A 21,041-nucleotide genomic window follows, 5' to 3' on the forward strand; every position below is an offset into this window, starting at 1 on the left:
AGTTCGCATCAACACACCAAGCATATTAAAATGATGAAACAGTAGCACAATCAGCATAACACAAAAGAAAGGGCGAACCCTAACCTCCCGTACCTGGAAAACAAGTTAGCGGAACACTCCGACATGCACACAGTGAGCACGATTGTCCTAAGGATGGCCAAAGAGTTGGAATAAACGGTAAAACAGAAAAAAGGAACGAGTTACTACCAAACCCTAACGGTAAAAATGGAAATAAGCCCAAAAAAGGGGAATCATGAGCTGAGGAATGACATACGTGGAGCAGAAACCTGACTTGAGCTAGCTGGAAGAAGGTTGACAGCTAACACTAGCAAAGAGTTGCGACTACTCAAAGGAGGCAAGGTGGAACGTGTTTTCTGAAAAGTGAATGAAAGAATGGAATTAGGGTAGATTAGGGTTTGAATCCCTATTAGGCCAGCCCTTAGGCCCATTACATTAGGGCAACCCTTTTAATTTAGGGCAGAAAAGGAAAAAGGAATTTAGCGGGCCTTACATGGTGTAGGTTATTAAGGAGAATAGAAGTTGCACTACCCAACCCACCCCAAATGGAGAGCATCCCATAAAACCTGGACACCCATATGCGGCCACAGAACGACATTTGGAAGCCCCACCTACACCAACTTCGGACAATCCACTGATTCGTGCATCGCTCGAAGCATACTAAGAAAATGGTGGTACTCAACCTCAAGGATATGGTCACAATTCAGCAACAAAACAACAACATGAACAATACTCATACACTTATGCACACCCTTCAAAGTCTCATTCATTAAATACAAAAGATAAAAGAATCAACATAAAGACAAGGTCAAGCTTCTCTACCTTGATTGGTTCTTCCAACCTGTGTTTCTCTTGTAGCCTCTTCCTTCCTTCCCCCGGGTTATCTCTGCTTTTAAATCTCCCATTTTCTCTCCTCTCCCAAAAACCCTAACCTTAACCAATAAATATTTCTTCCATTTTGTGTTATTTGACATTTGGTTAAGATTCAAAAAATTTAAACCCATTTGTTTTTCCTATTATCATGTGGCAGCAATGAGAGTGAGAGAAAAAAAATAGTGATACAATGATCCTCATCATTTAACCCTTTTCTTACCCCATGACGTGTTCCCATGACGTGGCTTTATGATTTTAAGTTGAAAAATGATATAGTAACAACCAAAAAGTGACAACTTCTCTCACAACTTGACCTTGCAAGGTTTTTTTAATTTTTTTTTACACAATTTCCACATTGACCATGTTTGTCAAAGACAGCGCGCGAGAAAGGGAGGTTGATTCGTGACAGAAGTGGGTAAAGAGTAAGGAGAGAGAATAATGGAGCTCGTGAGAGAAGTGGAGAGCAATTTCTTCTTTCTCCATCCCTCAGGTTTGTTCTTCCTCCACCCTTCAAGTTTTTTCTTCCTCCATCCTCCAAGTTTGTTTTTCCTCCCTCCCCCAAGTTTCTTTTCGACGGGGTTGGTAATTTCTCTGTTGGTGGTGCACAAAAAATATTTGGTTTACCCACTGCAACAAAGTCCTGGTATTTCGTGTTATTTGTGGAAATGAGGCCTTTTTGTTTCGCTTTTTGGAGAATATTTGATAAAGTTTGGATTTTTTTTGTTATAGTGTTGTTGAACAGCGGAAGAGGAAGGTCTATTGTTGAAAAGAATCACTCTGAATCAGAATCTAAAGGATTGGTCTTTTTCGTTGTGTTGTGGCTCTACATTGGTGAAGAGGTAAGCAAAGCCATTGTTGAACCCAACCCATTATGGGAAGTGGGGTAAGGTGTAACACCCCAAATTTGGGATGTCACGGAACATTAGAAAATTTTTGCATTTAGTGGAAAAAAGAATTAACATTGAAAATGTACTAATAAAAACTTTTAACTTGATTTAAATTACATAGTTCAAACCGTCACTTTATCAAAAACATCAAATAACATTTGCGATCAAAAGAAAATTACATAATTTTTAGTATCTGATTTCAAATAACTAAATATATTATAAAAACTCCCGAGTCTACCCCAGCCTCTCGTCCATCTACTCCATGCCAAGATTATCTACAATATCATCTGCTCCTGTATAACACACACGTTAAACGATCATCGCACATACAACAAACAAACAAACAAACAAATAGGGGTAAGCTAACCATAAACAATGATATTCATAAAAGAAATTTAGCAAATAAAACATGTCCAATAATACTCAATGTCGCATTCAAGTAACACGAAAACATTATGATCACAATCCATCCTTCGTTTGAACACACAAACCCGAAATCCAAACAATCATACTAAACCAAACATAGCATCACATTCATCTTAAATCTTCAAATATAGTGATCATAATCAAGCTTTATGGTTCGATGCGTCCCACTTAACGCAGTCAGACTGTCTTCCTTATTCCTCAAGGAATTATGAGTAAAAATGTCAATGGATCGCACACCGGCACTATACTCGCAACGAGCCGAAATAAGGTGAAACATCTACCCCCTCCCCACTGCTTCACTCAGGCGAGAGGGTACAACACTCAAACCAATCCTCTACCACTGCTTCACACAAGACAAGATAACCTTTTCCACTTCTTCACACAGGCAAAAGAGTCTTCACTGGGTTCCTAGGTACGGAAAACCTCACACAACATTTAATTCCACCAAGAGTCTCAACAAGGCAAAACACTCCCATAATGCAACCCATGAGAATTACATATTGCCAACAAAATATACACCATCACATGCATGGAAAATAAACCATAACATAAACCCATCAACTTATCAAATAATACATTCATACAATGAACCCAACGAGTGACATTCATTCAAACACAATATAACATCACAATCAAATAAGTATCCTCAAACCAATGTTTAAACTACATAACCATGCAAGCCATACAAACCAAGAAAAAATCACCAATCACATAACCTCTTTATTCACGTCACTCTCCCACTGTGAATCACAACCTTGCACACCTTCATGCCTCAAAATCCTCACTTACATCTCTCTCTCTTGCAACATAACTAATTCTTATATTTTTTATCCAATCCAACTTAACAACACATTAGGCAAATGATTTGGGATTTTATAAGTAAAACTGCAGCTTGTGTAAAACTCCAAAAATTATGTATTTATATTCAAATTAAAGATGATTGAATCAAGAATCAAATGCAACAAAAACCAGCTTAATTGAATAACTATAGAGAAAGTTATGCATCAAACAAACAACAAAGGTCAATGTTGTCAACAACCAAACTACAAGGACCTTGTGATAAAAACTTCTCTCACTATAGAGCTTTGATTCAAGATCCAACCGGTCAAAGTCAAGAACTATGTGTTAAGGATAAACTGCTAAACTTTCAGCTCGATCCAACGGTTAACGAAGTAGAAATCACCATTTATGAAAAGTGTGCAGTGTAGAAAAATGGGTAGTGCCTCAAAACGAGATAAAGAAAAGGAAAGGTGGCTGCACCAAAATAAATAGCTCATGTACAAGCAAGTGTTCAATCAATCCTTGGCCTCATTGAAATATAAAATCTTGTACTGCACCCACATCAATACACATGATATCAAAAAAAAGAAAGAGGAAAGCTAATAACTCGTCACCACATTCACGTAAATAAAAAAGGAGAGGTAGAAGAGTTAATCTCATGAAAAAAACTTGCTGCAACAGTGTGAATGAAGAGAAAACAATCACACATGCAGGCCATCAAAAAGAAGAAGGATATATCAAGTATATTCATTAAATCCTCATGCACCAATCAACAAAATAAAGGGAAGAAATAAGGTAAAGCTTCAAATAACACATAACATGCATTATAAGTATTAAAACACTTATACTCCATAAACCATAATTCCATAAATTAGATAAATAGCAACTTTAATAACTCATTTAATTAAATAAAATACAACCATCACTTAAATAATAATTATTCCATATTTAATAAATTTATAACCTAATTAAATTAAATAATTCAACAATATTAATCAAACTATAATTTTTTTTCCATGTGTTTTCTTTTAGTCTAATTTTTCCCGGGTCTTACATAAGGTAAATAGACTTGATGTAATATAAATTTATTTTTGTTATTGGAAGTGATTAATTGGGATATTGGTTTGCAAGGTTAATTTGTTATAGGAAGTCAGATTAGTTTGCAACGCATTGGTTTGTATGTATGTAATGTGGGAATGAAAATATATGCTAACCTGTTAGTATTTAAGTGCTAAGGCAGGGTATTACTTTTGCACACATGTTGTTTTGTTTGCACTAATGAGTTGAGATTGAATATGTATAGTTTTCGCACATCAAAGTTGGTAATCACTTTCATTTGATTGAGGTTAGGTAGGTTGGAAAACAAAAAATTTTGTAACCTATCAGTTGTTAAGTGGTAAGCCAATGTATTGTTTTTGCACATATGATGTCTAGTGAGCTTGCATTGTATATGTATAGTGTTCGTACATCACAATTGTTATTGAGTTTATTACTTTGATTGGTTTGAATTTATGTTAGGTGGGAAAAAATATTTCCTGTAAGAACTGTGAAAATTAATTAATAAAATAAATAAATAATTATAAATACGGGTAGTGAGAGCCTTTATGGCATTAAATTCTGATAGTTATGGTGTGGAAAAGTACTAGCTTAAGTGGTTGAGAGTACTTGATTGTATGAGAGGACTTGGGTTCGAGTCCTATGTTTGCCAATTATGTGTTGTTGTTTTATGATTTATTTTTAATAATATGTAAAAGTGTGGAATTTGAAATGTAAACTTATGTTGATTGTGTATATCATCAAATGTGAATTGGCATAATGGTTGTGCTTTGGCCTTATGAGTGGAAGGTCATGGGTTCAAACCTTGGTGGGCAAAGAATAAGCTTTATTTTTGCTAACTAATCATTGTGGTATGAATGTGAAGGGGTAAAGAAAAGTCTAGCAGAATGGGCAAACCAAGGAAAACCAATTTCAATCAAATTTTCAAGTTAAGGGAGCTGTCTCTGTGTGTTGTGTATTAATTGATGTTTGTCTTATGATTATGGATTATTGCTTCTTAATTGAATTCTGAATGGTGTCAATTTCGCATTCTATGTGTTGTGATTGTGAAATGGAGATATGTGGAATTTGGATGTTTGATTATGTATGTGGAATAGGTTGTGGGATGAGAGTTTTGGATACTTTTAGTCTTATATTCGCAATTGGTGGTATAGTGGGTTGGAATGGATGATTCTGAATGGCATTTGCCATTATAATTATATTGGTATCGATTGACTGGTTTGTGGTACAATTTTGGGCATGAATTAACATTGTTTTGGGTAAAATGCGTGTGTGACAGTGAGGGAACTCTGCAAGTCTTGCCCAAGCGAGTTTATCTCGTCTAGGCGAGAGTTGTAGAACCTCACGTCTGGTTTGGGTCGCGCTGCTCGCCCAGGCGACCTTGGTTTGGTGTTAAGCGACTTAGTCTCTCTCAGGCGAGGGACAGTTCGCCTAAGCGAGATTGCGAGGAAATTTGGGCGCTTTTGAGCGCGATATCTCGCCCAGGCAAGAAGTATTGGTGTTTTGAGTGACTCAGTCTCGCTCAGGCGAGAGACATTCGCCTGAGCGAGGTCGCGATGAGAAATGACGTTGTTTAAGTGGTTCCTCGTCTAGGCGAGGTCTGTATGTTGTTTTGGGGGAAGGTGTGACTCGCACAGGCGAGAGGATCTTGCCTAAGCTAGATAACTTGATGTTGTTGTTGTTTTAAGCTCGCTCAGGCAAGGTGAGCTAGCCTAGGCAAGGCTGAGGGCTTAGCTTGGGCGAGAGGTCCCTAGCCTAAGCGAGTTTATGCGAACTTTTATGTTTCTATGTGCTTGTGAGTGTGTTTTAGTTGTATCTCATAAGGATAGATTGTATATGCATGTGGTGTGATGTTTGGGCTTGAAGGACTAAGTCCAATAGGGGTCTGGGATGTGCTCGGTGGTTGGACACATGATGGGCATGGAACTGGTTGAGTTCCCGTCGGCTACTAATGGGTGAGGAGTCCTTAGTATGGTGATTGCATGTGTCGGGCGCACGATGGGCAAGGAATTGTGATGTTCCCGTCAGCTACTATTGGGCAAGGAGTCCATAGTATGGTGATTGCGTGCGTGCCAGGGTTCAAGTTATGAGACTTGGATGTTTATACTACATGCGAGGAGTCTGTAGGGCAGGACTATGAGCGGGATAGGCTCATAGGGTTGGACCACGAATGAGTTATTTTCGTGGGAGCACAGGGAAGTCCCAAAACCTAGTTCATGCATATGACTCATGAAGGACTATGAGGTCATGGTTGGGTGATTTGAAAAGTATGAGGATTTTAATTATGTATTTTTGGGATTGGGGAAAACATATTTATTTCATATATTTGTTTACATTTTTATTGTGCATAGCTCACCCTATCTGTGTGTGTGTGTGGCAATGATCGGATAATTTGTTATCCGGGAGCAGATGATGTGATAAGTGAGCTAGGAGCTGCTTAGAGACGGAAAGCATGGGCTACTTGGGATTTTGAAAGAAACTCTACTGTTTTGTTTTTGATGTAAATATTTTTATGTTGAATTTTAATATCATTTGTATATAATGATATGGTACATTCGAATTATGTATGGTACCAATTATGTTCTTTTAAAATTTTCCCGCGTTTTTGGGAAATAGTTTATGTTCAATGCAATATTTATTGTGATTCGAATTTTATTTAATTAAAATAAGTAATATTCCTTATTAATTCAGTATGTGATAGAGGCCGTACCCCACCAAATTAAAACACTTAAAATGCAGTATGTGACAGTTGAACCAAGTCGTCTCCCAACGACCAATGTTCTTGTTCAAAGCTTCAATTTCCAGATGAACACAATAATAACACAGGGAGGGGGGTTTGGCAGATTCTGATTCACAACAAACTTTAATTCGCAGATAATTTTAACAATTATATGAACACGTAATGATTCCTTGATTCAATTGAAAGTCCACCAATCACAGATTACCAAATTAATTGTTCTATTCGAATTTGCTCTCATGAATCCTAAGTAATCAACTAAGCAAAAATTACCATGGATTCATTATCATTAAGCGTAACAAATTTTAGACAGTTAATACCCACAGATTTAAGCAAGCTGTGACAAATCTCATAAATATTAAGCATGAATACGAGCCATTAATGTGCACACACGAATTTGAGATTAAGCATGCATCAAATATGTGTTTATCATCTAAACACAACCTGAAATAGAGGCAATTTCGAATCAAACCCCAAAAACGACCAACAATCTCATGGTTTCATTTCAATTTCGTCAAGGAATCAATGCAATACGGTTAGCTAGACATCAAAATGGAAGAATCAAGCACTTCAAATCTGAACCAGAACATCAAAAATCAAAAACCCTAACTTATGAATTTTGAAAACGCAATTTAAGAGCAAAAAGAGAGATTACAAAGCTTCAATGAAATGCAAAACGGTGCTATCATATATAAATGCGAAACCGCATTAATGGGTGTTGTTCCATGTCTATAAAACCCACAAAACGAACTGCCCAAGCAAGAAAACGAATTTAAAACGTAAAACCCTCAATGGGTGCTATCAAATGTGCATAAAAACGGTAAAAATAAGCCAAACACGTGAAAAACCGCAAGGGGCTCTTGTATGGAAGCTTGGAGAGCGAAAATGGAGTTTGGAGAAAGGTAGAAGATGAAGTGTGTGGCTCTTGCATCAAGGAGAAACCTAATTCTTGTGGTCCCATCACTCTGCCACTCATTATTTACAAAACTGCCATTATGAGCTGCAAAATTACAAAAATGCCACTCTAGGCCTCAAATGTTGGCACATTCACTCTGATGACGTGGAAATGATGTGGAAATGATGTGGCAATGATTTGGCGACTCTCTTGAACTGAATATTAATGTCCAAGCTCCAAAATTTGCTTCACCCAAATATCTATAAATAATTAAAAACGAAAATTAGGCCAAATAATGCGAAATTAACCCAAATTTGGAAGAGTGGCCCAATAAAGCCCAACAGATGAAAACACACTAAAGATAACAATTAAGTACTGAACAACTGTCAAATGGGTACACAAGGGCTAGTGGAATGAAGGAAAATAATGACTTATCACTGACCTCTTAATTTTCAAGTGCTAAGCCTAGGTATTATTTTTCCACATATGACAAGATGTGACATCGTTGGCAAAAGCAGAAGACAAGTTAAAATGCTGAAGCAAGATTTTGATGATGATAAAGAAACCTAAAAGCCATTTGGAAAACATTATGAAGACAAGTGTTTTATGTTTAAAGTTATCTTGTAAAATGTTTAAAGTACTTACAATAGCCTAGAATCAACAGCCAGATCATAACTCTTCCATTTTTGTAAAACTTACTGGAATAATCAATTATCACCTCTAATAATTGATTATCTGCTCAAAGTTTTGTTTTCAGAAAATACACTAAAATAATCGATTATCAATAGTGATAATCGATTATCCCTATCAGTTTGAACGTGACTGTTTAATTTTTGACCTAATTTTTGAAACCCCTATTTAAGGAACATCAGAGTTACTTCCAACTTACCTTTTTGAGAAACTAGAGTGCTAGTGTTGTGACTGCAAAGAGAGTTCTCTGAGTGTTCTCAAAAGAGCTTTGAAAAACCTAGTGTTGGTAGACCGATAACTTTTCCTAGGACGGTTTTCTAAGAGATTTAGTGCTACTACTGTTGCTAGGAAAGCTAAGGTCAAGATTCTCTGTGTGATTCAGAGAAAGGTGTTCATCTCTTGTGTCTTCAAGAGAGGTGTTTTCTTTCCCTATTCTTTTGTTATCTGATTATAATATGATTTTTGTTAGTGATTGAGTTAATCTCTTTATTTGAAGAGATTAACAATTGGACGTAGGATCTTTTGATCTAAACTAGTATAAATATCCGTGTCATTTTTGCTTCTCTATATTTTTATTTTATCTACTATTGCTTTTAAAGGAATTGATATTTAAATTAATCGGTAAAATTTCGAAAAAAATTTAAAGTATTAATTTTATTACTTAAACACCCCCCTCTTGGTTTTTGTCCAAACGCCAAACATTCCGCTGCACGATACCAACAAACATCAGTTGTTTACATAAGCGATACTGTAATGGTTGATAATAGTGACAGTAGTCAATGTGGTGGTGAGAAAAAACATGAGGTTAAGGTGTGATATTAAATTTATTTTATTATTGATTAATTTATATAATGACATTTCATAAGTTTTGTTCATGAATATGTGCAGACTTTAAGGCATTATTGTCGGACAAAGTACATTGCTTCCTTAAATAACAATTTATGTGCAGAACAAAGGTCCGTGATTCAAGGGACACCATTTGGATGGTGCAGCATGTTGAAAGGAAGTTTTAGTAGAAAACTTCTTAGTTGTTAATTAGTTTGTGGGTTGAAAGGAGGGGTGGGTTTTTAATAAGTAATATAGTTGTTTGTTTATCTTTATTGGATGTTTGTTTGGGACTGAGTTTAAGAGTTCATGGTGAGAGTATTAACTTAAATAACGTAAGTGTTAATGTTCACATGTTATATGATTTTCTAGCAAGATGTAGGGACGAAGTTACCTTGGAGGATTATTGTAGGCTATATATTTTATAGCGAATATCAGAGTTCCTTTGTCCAAGTCGCAAGGGAACCATTTTCCCTATTGTATTTACCATTGTGGATTACCTTAGTAGTCTTGGGAATACAATTGGGGTGGACCTGTTTATGAATACTTAGGTGGGAGCATATGCAATGCATTCATGTTCTTAATGGAGAAAGGAAAGAAGAGACACTTCCACATTGTTGGTTGTGTGTACTTGTTACAAGTAATTCGTAATGAATTGGTTTGAATTCAAATTTGTTTTGTTTGAAATAGGAAGAAATGTATTAAGTTACTTTTTTTTTTGTTGAGTTATTTTAGTTATGGTCTGTTGAGCACTGCTTGATTCCAAAATGTAATATTGGAAAATCAAGGACAATGTTCCCCTGAGTATTGCAATGGATGGATATGAAAGTGGCTGAGGACAAAATAACTACTGCTTTGAATAAGAACAAGGTATGAAAGTTGACTTTGTATGATTAGTTAGTTGTAGTTATTGATTTGAATTTTTCAAGTAATTTTTTGGTGTAATGTTTCAAGTTGTCATGGATGTTGGTGTATCAAACTTTGAGCTTTCTCATCGTTTTGTGAAGGAAGCTTTTGATAAATATCGTATAGGATTTGAGGACGACAAAGAAGACAAGGAACATTTAAGTATAGAAATAGATAAACAAGAAGCAGATATTTTGGAACTACGGAAGGCAATGGCAGAGTTTAAAGCAATAATGAATGATACGTGGAATAACAATTTCAAATAGGAGGTTCTAGCATAACCATATGAAAATGGGGGATAGGAAGACTTTCATGAATATGGGCAGCATGATAGGTTTGAATTTGTTGAAAGTACTCCTCAGCAGCAATAGGGCCAAGAGGTTGGTGGGCACCTTGATAAGGAGGAAGCTGAAAGCACTAATTTGTACTACTGATTGAAGGAAGAACCTAGGAAGCGATACAAACTCTGTTTATGACTTACAGGAGGAGGAAGTGGGTTACTTAGAAGTTGTTGCATGTTTGTAGTGATGTTAGAATTTAGTTTCATTTTATGTATACAGTGCGATACATTTCTGCTTCCCTTTTTTATATAAGTTGTTGATTAATTATGAAGTTATAAAAGTGATGTTTGGAACACCAATTTTGTTATTATTGTTAATTGGTTAACCAACCTTACTATTTGCTTGTTATTTTTGTATTTTATTGAAGTAAGTTGAATGGATTGGAATGATTTAGTTTTATTCTCGTTTTATGTTGAAGTGCGCATCTTATAAATGGTGCCTAGATTGAAGGGCTTAAAAAGATTCACAATGAGTAATGTTAAATTCCGCTGTCATGTATTTGGTAAGCCATGGGTTATAAGTGTTAAGCAATGAGTTAAGTTGTGCTAAGCCATGTCAAATGTTTTGTACAGAACCTCTGGCATATTTCACTTTCTTTAGAATATAGGAAATATTTATAATATAGCAAATAAGTGAAGTAATTGAAAGTAGTCATAATTTGTGTTATATACTATTAAATTCCAGTGCATAGTTGATGTGCTAACTCATGGCTTCATAAGTGCTAAGCAGTAGTACTTGGTTTTCACTTACGTTTATCTTGGGAGGAGGCCTTAAATATTCAAGGTTGTCCATCATGGAATATACTCAAGTCAAATATACCCATGCGTATGTTTGTTCTTCATTCAATTTGTAAGTGCAAAGCAATGACATATCTACTACTAACCCAAGTTAATTGTTTTTAACAAAACATTTTCCATTATTAATTTTCTTTATAAATAATACTTTCAAGAGTCCGCTTGATGCCATGAAGAATATTTATAATTTTGTAAGTTTGTGACCTTACTGGAAGTAGTCATAATTTCTGCTGGAAATACTAATTTTGTCATATATACTCTTAAATTGCAGTGTACACTTTATTCGCTAACTTGTGGTTGCATAAGTGCGAATTTGTGTGACTTGTTTTTCATTCATATTCATATTCAAGTTAAAATAATAAAGGACAAAAACTAACCTTTGGCCTTTTATTTTAAATTGTTTGACGTCGCAATGGTGAAATAAGAATTTTTTTTCTCTTACCAAGATGGACTTACCTTTTGTCAGCACTTTCCCCATTACGAATGCACTCCTCTTTAACCATGTACTTTGAATAGATGTCATCACATTTGCAAGTCTTCATATTTCATTTAATCTTACTCCTTAGCTCTTGTTGAACTTCAGCAAGCTTTGCATGAGTGTATTCTTCTTGGAACTGCCTTTCAATAAATGATTGAGTGGCACAAGGTAGGGTGGTATTTAACGAACCAAAGTCGGGTTCAATTTCCTTCTCGACCTTGGATCATAGAGCATTGTCATATTGGACGACAAATTGTTTGAGTGTTGTGGTAGAATTAATGAAATCATCAAAGAAGACATTTATACCCTCACTTCTCTGAGTGGTGGAGATACCAGCCCAAAATTGTGACTTCAAATAATAAGGAACTCATCTACTTCTTTCCTTGTAAAGCATTGAAAGCCATTCGTTATTTTGTAAGGAAAACTTGGATATGAATTATTCCCAACCTACCTCAAAATCAATAGTGGAGGTGGACTCGTAAACCAATTGTTTCAAACCATGCTTTATGGTCTTGTAGGTTGTCAATCCACCTAATTTTTTTTGGACTTTCTTCATGATGTGCCACAAACACAACTGATGTTTGGTGTTGTGAAATACAAGAAGCAATAGCATTTTTCATTGCTTTGCATTGGTCAGTTATGATCCCATCCGGTGCCCTGTTCCCCATGCACCACAACAAACATTGAAAGAGTCATGTAAAAGTTGAAGTATCTTCTAAAGACAACAGTCCACAACCTAGTAGAATTGATTGCCCATGATGGTTAACACCAACAAATGGTGCGAAACACATGTCGTATTTGTTGGTTAGGTATGTAGTATCAAATGAGACAACATCACCAAAATCCACTTAGGTAGCTCTACTCCTTGCATCTGCTCAAAAAACATTAATGATTATATTTTTTGTGTTAATGTCAATTTCATAATAGAAGTAATTATTCAACTTTCTCATTATTGATAAATGTTGCATCAAAGCCTGGCCATCTCCCTCCTTCCCAAAGGCACGTCTTTGTTGCCCGATGTAGTTCCTTGTGTCTCGCTTGACGAAATCTAAGTTCTCAAAACCTCCTACATGGCCTACCAAGGACTTAAAAGTCTTGTTCAAATGTACACCGGCCTGGTCATTAATATATAGGGTTTGCTTGGCTTGTAAATTCAACCTTCTATTTCTACGTATTAACCTTGATTTTGTAGGACTAATGTCATGATTGTGTTTATGAACCATAGCGCTTACTATCCATGCTTGTGGTTTTCTCACCATTGTTAAGGATACTGGACATTGTCTTCTTTGGGTAGGGTGGGTCTTCAATTTGGGTGGGATTTGGGACACATACTTACCTTCCCTTGAGCAAACTAATTTCAGGTAACACAAGTGGTCATCATCATCCTTTTTTGAGGTGTGAATTCGCACCCCAAAACCACATTTGACAACATGTTTCTTGTAGAAACTCTTAATGTCTTTTGTAGTCTCAAATTGCATTACAACTATGGGCAAAGCACCATCGTCAGTGTGGTTAATCAATTCAGCAAAACCAAAGGTATCCTCCCCATATGATGTACCTAGACCACAATCTTCATCAAGTAAAGTAATGTCATCCAAGCATATAAGGTCATCTCGTTCCCCATTTTGCATCTACGGATGAGATTAAAATCAGAATGAGTTAATTTTATCCACACATTCAACATCACTATGGTCATTCAATGAGTTAAATCATTTTTTTTTAATTTAGAATAATGTTTCTAATTCATTTGAGAGTAAGGAGTGGATTTGAAAAAAATAAATATGACTTTATACCAATTACTTTCATAAAGTGTAACATAGCTGGAAGACATTAAACATAGAAAAACGCACCATTACAATGGGTGGAAGGTGGTTGTTGGTCAAAGAAAATGATGTTATTTACTACTTCTTGAACCTCTTCAATGCATCCAAAAACTCAACAGTTGTTATGCGTTGAATATTAATGGCAGATTTCATTTGCTTTAACTTGTTTTAAAGGGGTTTGATGAGTGTGTGCTTTTGCCCTCATTTAATGTTTAATTCTGGGTATTTTAATTGAATTTGTGTGCTCAAAGATTGATTTAATTGGGATTTCCTATAATTGGGTTTATTGAGCATCAGATACAAAAACATGTTAAAAATAGCTTTTTAGTTGCATAAATGTTCTTTGGATATTTTGAGGTGTGTTAGTGCAGTTGTAGCTAAGTTGAGCTTATGGAGGTGTGGAAATAAATTGCTTAAAGCTTCATGACACCTTAAAAATAAATCCAAGAATAGGAAATTATAAAAATCACAAAAATCCAAGCCAAGCATTCCAAGAAGCTCAGCACGTCGGAATTGAGGAACCCTTAGGGAGGCCTAATTTCTTTCTCTCTCTTTTCTTCTCTATTCTTCTCTCTTTATTTTGCATTCATGGAGTTCTAAACTTCTTGGGTTGATTCCATTGTAATTTCTTAATTGGATTCTGATCAATTAATTTCTTTGTTCTTTTTATTATTGTTGAGGGTTTCATTCATCTATGTCTTTTATCTTTAAATCACGTAAGAAGTAATGATTTTAAATCTATATGCATGTTGGTCATATGAGTCCAAGGGTTTTTAAATTGAATTTAGACTTTACTTTGATTTTATTTAGAAACTTTCATATGATTAAATGAGTTTTTACCAATAATTGAGACTTTACTTTGGTTAAAGGTATTTACTCTAACTACAATTAATTGAGACTTTACTTTGATTAATTAAGCTTTTTATTTGGTGAGGAGATAAAAGAATAGACATGATTAGGCATAGTAAATTTGATTAAGATTGTACTTTGGTTGAATTTACTGTGGATAATCTAAAATTTCTCACTTTTAATTGAGATTGTACTTTGGTTAAAAGTGAGAACGCCAACAAATTAATTGAGACTTTACATTGATTAATTTGTAAATCTATAACAATAATTAATTGAGCAATAATCTTTAGATAACCGATGATGAATCTATTTTGAAAAAGCAATGGAATCAATCTATTTTCTTTACTATTTTTTTATTTCTTTTTATCTTTTAAATTTTATTTCTATCTTTGTTTATCTTAATCCCCTATATTTTTTATTTTATTTGACTAACTCATTTGTATAGTTTTATAAGAACTAATTTGTTAAAAATTAATTCCATGTTCGTTGGGAGACGACTTAGGGTTACTTTACCCTTTCTATTTTCTTGACTACTATCTTAGCAATACTGAAGTTGCTATAGTTTAGTAGTATTAATTTGATCGCGTCAACGACAGCGTTATCAGGGTTTAATTATTTTTACTTATTTTGTGCAACCTGAAAAGTAAGACAATGACCTTCCATGCAATGAATGCAATTTAATGTTGATGGTTGACAGGACAACTGTGAGAGAGTGGCTTGTAGAAAACGTAGAAAAGCAATGTAACAAGATGGACTATAAAGACGGAAAAGTCACGTCAATTAAATTATCACTTTTAAAGGGTAGTTTTGTCAACACTTCAAATAAGACCCATTGAATGGGTCTCCTTCCTCATAATTTTATTCTTGTGGGTATCTACAGTAGAGAAAATGGAACCATGGCAGGCTCTGGAAGTAGATGTATTCAACTTGCACACATTCATGCGACGGTGCAATGAAACTATGTCTTTTATCCTTGGTCCAGTAGGAAATTTTCATGCTGTGATGATGAACCGTGAGGCAGAGTGAGGGTAGTCAACACAACAATTTATGGAGGACATCGCTGCAACAACATTTGCTCATGATTTGGGAACAAATGCTTGGAAATGGGCCACCATGTACATAAAACACCATGATAAAATATTAGTGGATGAACTTGTTGTAGATATATATATAATGAACCTCTTTTTTTTCATCAGTGCAAAGAACTGAATGGCGTAACTAATACCAAATGCAAATTTGGTGGAAGAGGGTCACATGAAAAAGGTTACTCTTTTTGACAGATTGCCCTTTGTGGCCTGTGTTGTGAAGGAGTGTAAGCCAAATGGGTTGGGTAATCTGCTTATGATTGTTAAGATTGTTGATCTTATATTATGTTGTTAATGTCCTCAATTTGTCCCCAAATAACATGCTAAATACAGATTATAATGCTCGTAAAATTTTATATCAGGACCAAAAACATACTGCCCAGCCCAACGTCCACAAAAAAGCAGTTTCACATCCTTAATGTGGTCCACTAATTGGTGTTGGGGTTGTCATATAACTGAAAGAAGTGGTCATATTCAAGCCCAAGCCAGATAAGTTGTACACAAAAATCACACAAAGGAATATTGTTAAGATCTGATATTTTATAATTTATTCATTATTTTGTGTGCTGTCCAAAAACATATTTAATGTGATAAGTTATCATGAAATGCATAGGTCGTCAACCATGACATCAGTAGTCCAAAAATTGAAGAGGTACAACCTTGACATACTATAGAGGGACAAAAGGAACAAACCCAAGACTGTGTTCAAGCCAATTTGAACCCCAATGAACAAGTACTTGTAGACAGTGATGTACACATGAATGTTCAAACAAATCTGGAAAAGAATGTGGATGCAAATGGGGAGCACCTAGATGAAATCCTTCTAGAGACAATAGAGGATATCAGTGATGATGAGCAATTGACCTACATTAGCATTGATGACAAAATTACTTATGACATGATTAAATCAAATCATTAGTTTCCTCTTTGCAAAATGTACTTATGCCACTATAAACAAGCATACTTTTGCCATTGTACTTTTTGTCAGTTTCCTAATGCTCCAGATATTTAAGTACCCTAATACCATAGTCAAATTGTACATCAAAACCAAATTTAATGAAATGAAATATGACAATAGTCATCATGTCTTACATGCCTTACTACTTTCAATTGACACCGACAAAAGCTTACAAGTTAGGTTGTTGTGGCAAGTCTTCAATGATTAATTCGAAACTTGGTTTCTCTTTGGATAGGGGAGACATAGCATAGAAAACAAATGCTCCAAATTATGGGCCTTTAAACAAACCAAGTAACATGTCATATTACTTTATAGCCAAAAGAAATAAAAAATCATTTCTGCATATTAAAGAACATCACACTACTTCTAATAGGATTATCAATTTGTTTTCTCCTAGGACATTGTGTCCTAGGGAGTCAAGAACATACAATTTTCTTGTTTCCCAATTAAGGGCATAACACCACTAATGGTTATTATGAAGCACATATGCCATTAATTGAAACAAGTTAAGTAAAATAATTGAAACACATAAACTGACTATAGCCACAACAGACAACATTGACAATACTAACAAATTTTGTCGTGAAGACATCATTTATAGAAAGAAGTCTATGCACAAATAACTCATTGTAGTTTGTTAAAGACCAAACGCATTTGTTAACCTTCCGCTTTGAACAATCACGAATGACCTTATCATGCATAAAATATGAATACAATTAACTTTGGCAAACAAATTAAAATTGTTTATAAATAAAGCAGTACATGTTTCACTACTGGTCAGTATCTGCTCATTTATCTCAACAAATACACATCTTTCATGTGAAAAAGATGATATTAAAGTCATCAAAATAACACCGACAATAATGAAAAAAGACAATTCCCATTACCTTTTCACTTTTGAAGTTATAACTTGGTACAAAAATAACTTCTCCATGTAAGGACCAACTACTTCAGTAGGAGGATTATTTAGTTTGACGTAAGGAACAATGGCTAGGCGATCAGTTTGTCATCACCTACTTCACTGTCCATTACCTTTTCTTCCTTCAAGATGGCATCTGTAACTTCAGAAAGGGATGCATGGGCTTTTTGATGACAAATATGCACCAAAATTCATGTGTTACAACCTTCCTACTAAAATACAAAATGTTGAAATGACCATTTCAAGATCGCCTAACTGCTGGGAAATAAAGGTCATTAGTAGATAGCGCTTGTTCAAATAAACATTGTCTATTTTTCATTAATGGATAACACTTTTTCAATTCATCAATAGATAACATTTTTTAAAACAAGCGATGTGTATTGGTTTGATTATTGTTTATTATAATTTATTTAATTTTTTATTCATTCTATTCTTCGACTCACATGCATGTATAAAGACTTCGAATGAAATCAAGCAAAACTGAAATGAAAGGGCATTGAAATTCTTACATAGTTACACAAAAAAACTTAATGATGTTTATATATTTTTAAAAAAGTATAATATTACATGAAAGAAATTAGCAAAAAAAACTAATATTTGTAGTACTCATCCATCATGTTCCATATTTGCTAGACTGTGGGGCCAAAACACTTTAGACAAAACATTATTCCTAACCTTCCCTATTTTGTTATATAAGGAATTATACAACTAACCTATAAACATTTACTAATGAGATAAAAACACCAATCTTCCCTGACTTCAATGATTTGATTGTCAGAATATTGTTGACATCTGCAACTAGGAAAATACTACAACAAAGAAAAATAAAACAAAATTAGTCAATCAAAATCCTACTACAAATGAATAATACATATAATTAAGATAACTTACATCTATTGGAATTGTCCCTCCTTCACAATATGTGACAATTTCCTTCATATATCGACAAATGTAATACCCACAATCATGGCCGTTGGATTGTTTTGGACACTAGAAAACATCAATACAATTGGTATTAACCTTCAAATAAAACAACATCATTTGATCTTCAAATGCACAATTGTAATCTACCTTAATTAGTGTCCATTTGATATTGCTTAACTTAGACTTTGAAACCATAGACCCTCTTTGAGCTCGGTAGGTTTGTATAACCCTTGTTAATAATAAAAATGAAGCATACATAAGTAAAAAAATATATATACAAAAAGTATACATATATATATATATATATGTGTGAATCACATTAAGAAGATTCTTACATGTCAAACAACTTCTTCAAATCTTGCCTCATATTAATGTCTTTCGCCAATGGGTCAAGATAATAAATTATCTCCATTTTAAGATTGATTCCGAGCAAGACCCAGTGTTGGCTAAAATTGAAAATGCATCAACAAAATTAGATTTTGTGCATCTAACTTTGAAAATAATACATTATTGATAAAGTTAGGAAAAAAAGTATTACCCTGTATTGATAGGAGCAAGAACAAACTTATTAATCACCCCATTGTCAAGAAATATACTCACTATTTTTTGCATTCTCTCTTTCATTGGTAGTTCATGTGTTGTTATTTGGGGTGATAAAAAGAAGAACCCCTTATGATTTGGCTTAATGAAATTTTGATATAGGTACCTTACAAAAGAAAGATATAAGAATTAAAAGTTAGTAAAATCATAAAAGTTACTCACCAAAGATTAAAGTCAATTATAAAAAAGTAGTATATTGTACCCGATATATATAGAAATTGTAGTTGCACCAAGCCATGCATAGTCAATAATTTCTCCAATAATTTCTGCATTAATGATTTCTTTATGTTCATCAAAACCAAATATGTCTTTCTCTATTTCTATTGGGGAAAGTGACTCTGTAGGCTTTAATTTCATATATGAAGAGAGGTAGTTGCACCATTGAGGAAGATTGGGATGAATCACTTTACGAGGAATATGTTGAACAGTCATTTTTCCTTGACATTTTCTTTTAGGTGCGACAGATTCATTCGTATTATTAATCTTTTTCTTTTTAGATAGAGTGGAATCCTAAAACATCATCAATTAAACAAAATTAGGTGATAGATAAATATTTTCATAAATAATTATGAATTAATAAGGTTTGACAAGCATACCGCATCAACAACCTGTAAAAGATTGATTGGCCATGCCACAAATGTACCTATTGCTTGTCCTATTGTCATTATCTCATCATCAGCATTAGGTATAGGCAAGGATACATTTGGCTCCACAGCAATATCTACACTAACTTTAACATGACCATTAGGTAGAGATCTACCATGTAGTGTATCACCTTTAACATTATGCAATTTCCCATGGGCAACCAAGTAAAGTAATGGTGATGATACAAACAATTTACAACTTGAGACCCCCTACATTATAAAATATAACTATAAGATATAATGTTTAAAGTGACCAAATGTAGAGAGCTATTACAAATTTAACGTAAGCAAGTTACGCTAATGTAGAAAAGTTAGTTACCTCGGGAAAACTATTTGACGAAATTGTGCAACTCCCTTGGCCACTATTGACACCAATATCAGGTTCTTCTATGTTATTAGATGTGTCCTTCTTTCGAAGTGAATTAATCTCATTCTCCATCCGTGCCATTCTTTCGGCCATGTCTTTCATTTGAGTAGTCAATGCATCATGGTCTTGTTGTGTATAACGCTTTTTGGGCGGAAAATAATCTTTGTGACTGACTCCAAATCCTGTTGCTCTAACACGACCTGGATACTCTGGGACACATAATGCTTGAGCAAGAATGTCTGAGCGAGCATTACTCATCTCTTCTGACTGTATAGTTTGTGACAATATTACCTACAATAAACAATAATCAAACATATCACACTTATTCTCATATCAAACACAGACAAATATTATATGAAAAGATATTACTTACACATTTGTTCCAAACTTGCTGAACATCTTCATTTTCAATTTCCCCAGCCTTATTCACACGAGCATGCTTCCATAATTCTTGACGGGGAATATTACTAACATTTGATCCCAATTCCTTTATCTAAGTTTTGGGAAATATAATCAACCTAGTTACAAATCATATAAGCAAGTTGTGTATTGTTTATTTATTGATATATTGACTTACCATTTCTTGTTCTATGCGTGCATACCCCTTACGTGAACCTCTATAAGGGTACTTAGAGTGTGATGCTCTTTCCTTATTTTTTAAGCTCTTTTCCTATATAGAAAGATTGTAAATGTAATCTTATCTACATGAATCAAAGGATAAATACATTGCATTTGGATATTATAGATTACCTGGAAACTTGTATCCATACGTTTTGCAACAAAGTCTTTCCAAACATCCTCACTAATCATTGATGCATACTTCTCAGGAGGCTCAGTAGGAGAATTCTCTATGTAATTTCCATTCTCATCCTTTAGATAAGTGTTGGCCAAGTTAGTTCTAAAAGTCCTAAGCAACTTACCTGCCTCCTTTAATACATAATTCTTACGACATGTATCAACATTAAAAGTTAACTGTAAAAGAAAAAAAATTAGCATAAAGAAGTTTGGGCAACCATAACACATACTTTAAAATAAGTAAGGATAATATATTTTACTTGTATATCATTCCAAATAATGTCCTTATAGGAACTCAAAGCCAAGTCTTTCCAATTATCACATGTTATAGGAACATTAGAACGGACAATGGATCCAAGATAACTAATGAA

At 34.4% G+C, this 21,041-nt stretch overlaps 1 protein-coding gene across 1 annotated transcript; it reads right to left on the reverse strand.

The window, feature by feature from the left end:
* Positions 1–18,008: 18,008 nt before the first annotated feature.
* LOC114172389 (uncharacterized) lies at positions 18,009–18,888 on the reverse strand. Its single transcript, XM_028056876.2, has 5 exons — positions 18,803–18,888; positions 18,600–18,710; positions 18,412–18,493; positions 18,232–18,330; positions 18,009–18,149 (listed from the first exon to the last, which is right to left on the reverse strand). Exons 1-5 carry the CDS (start codon positions 18,886–18,888, stop codon positions 18,054–18,056), a joined length of 474 nt encoding a protein of 157 aa, XP_027912677.2. The 3' UTR covers positions 18,009–18,053.
* Between the last annotated feature and the right edge of the window lie 2,153 nt (positions 18,889–21,041).

This window comes from Vigna unguiculata, chromosome 4 (assembly GCF_037176805.1).
Source record: "Vigna unguiculata cultivar grain cowpea cultivar isolate G323 ecotype 2 chromosome 4, ASM3717680v1, whole genome shotgun sequence".
NCBI lineage: Eukaryota > Viridiplantae > Streptophyta > Magnoliopsida > Fabales > Fabaceae > Vigna > Vigna unguiculata.

Coding starts and splice junctions, on each gene's coding strand:
- LOC114172389 (XM_028056876.2), bottom strand. CDS start 18,888: ATGAAAGAGAGAATGCAAAAAATAGTGAGTATATTTCTTGACAATGGG. Junction 18,711..18,802: donor CTTGCTCCTATCAATACAGG/GTAATACTTTTT, acceptor TTTCAATTTTAG/CCAACACTGGGTCTTGCTCG. Junction 18,331..18,411: donor TCAAATGGACACTAATTAAG/GTAGATTACAAT, acceptor GATGTTTTCTAG/TGTCCAAAACAATCCAACGG.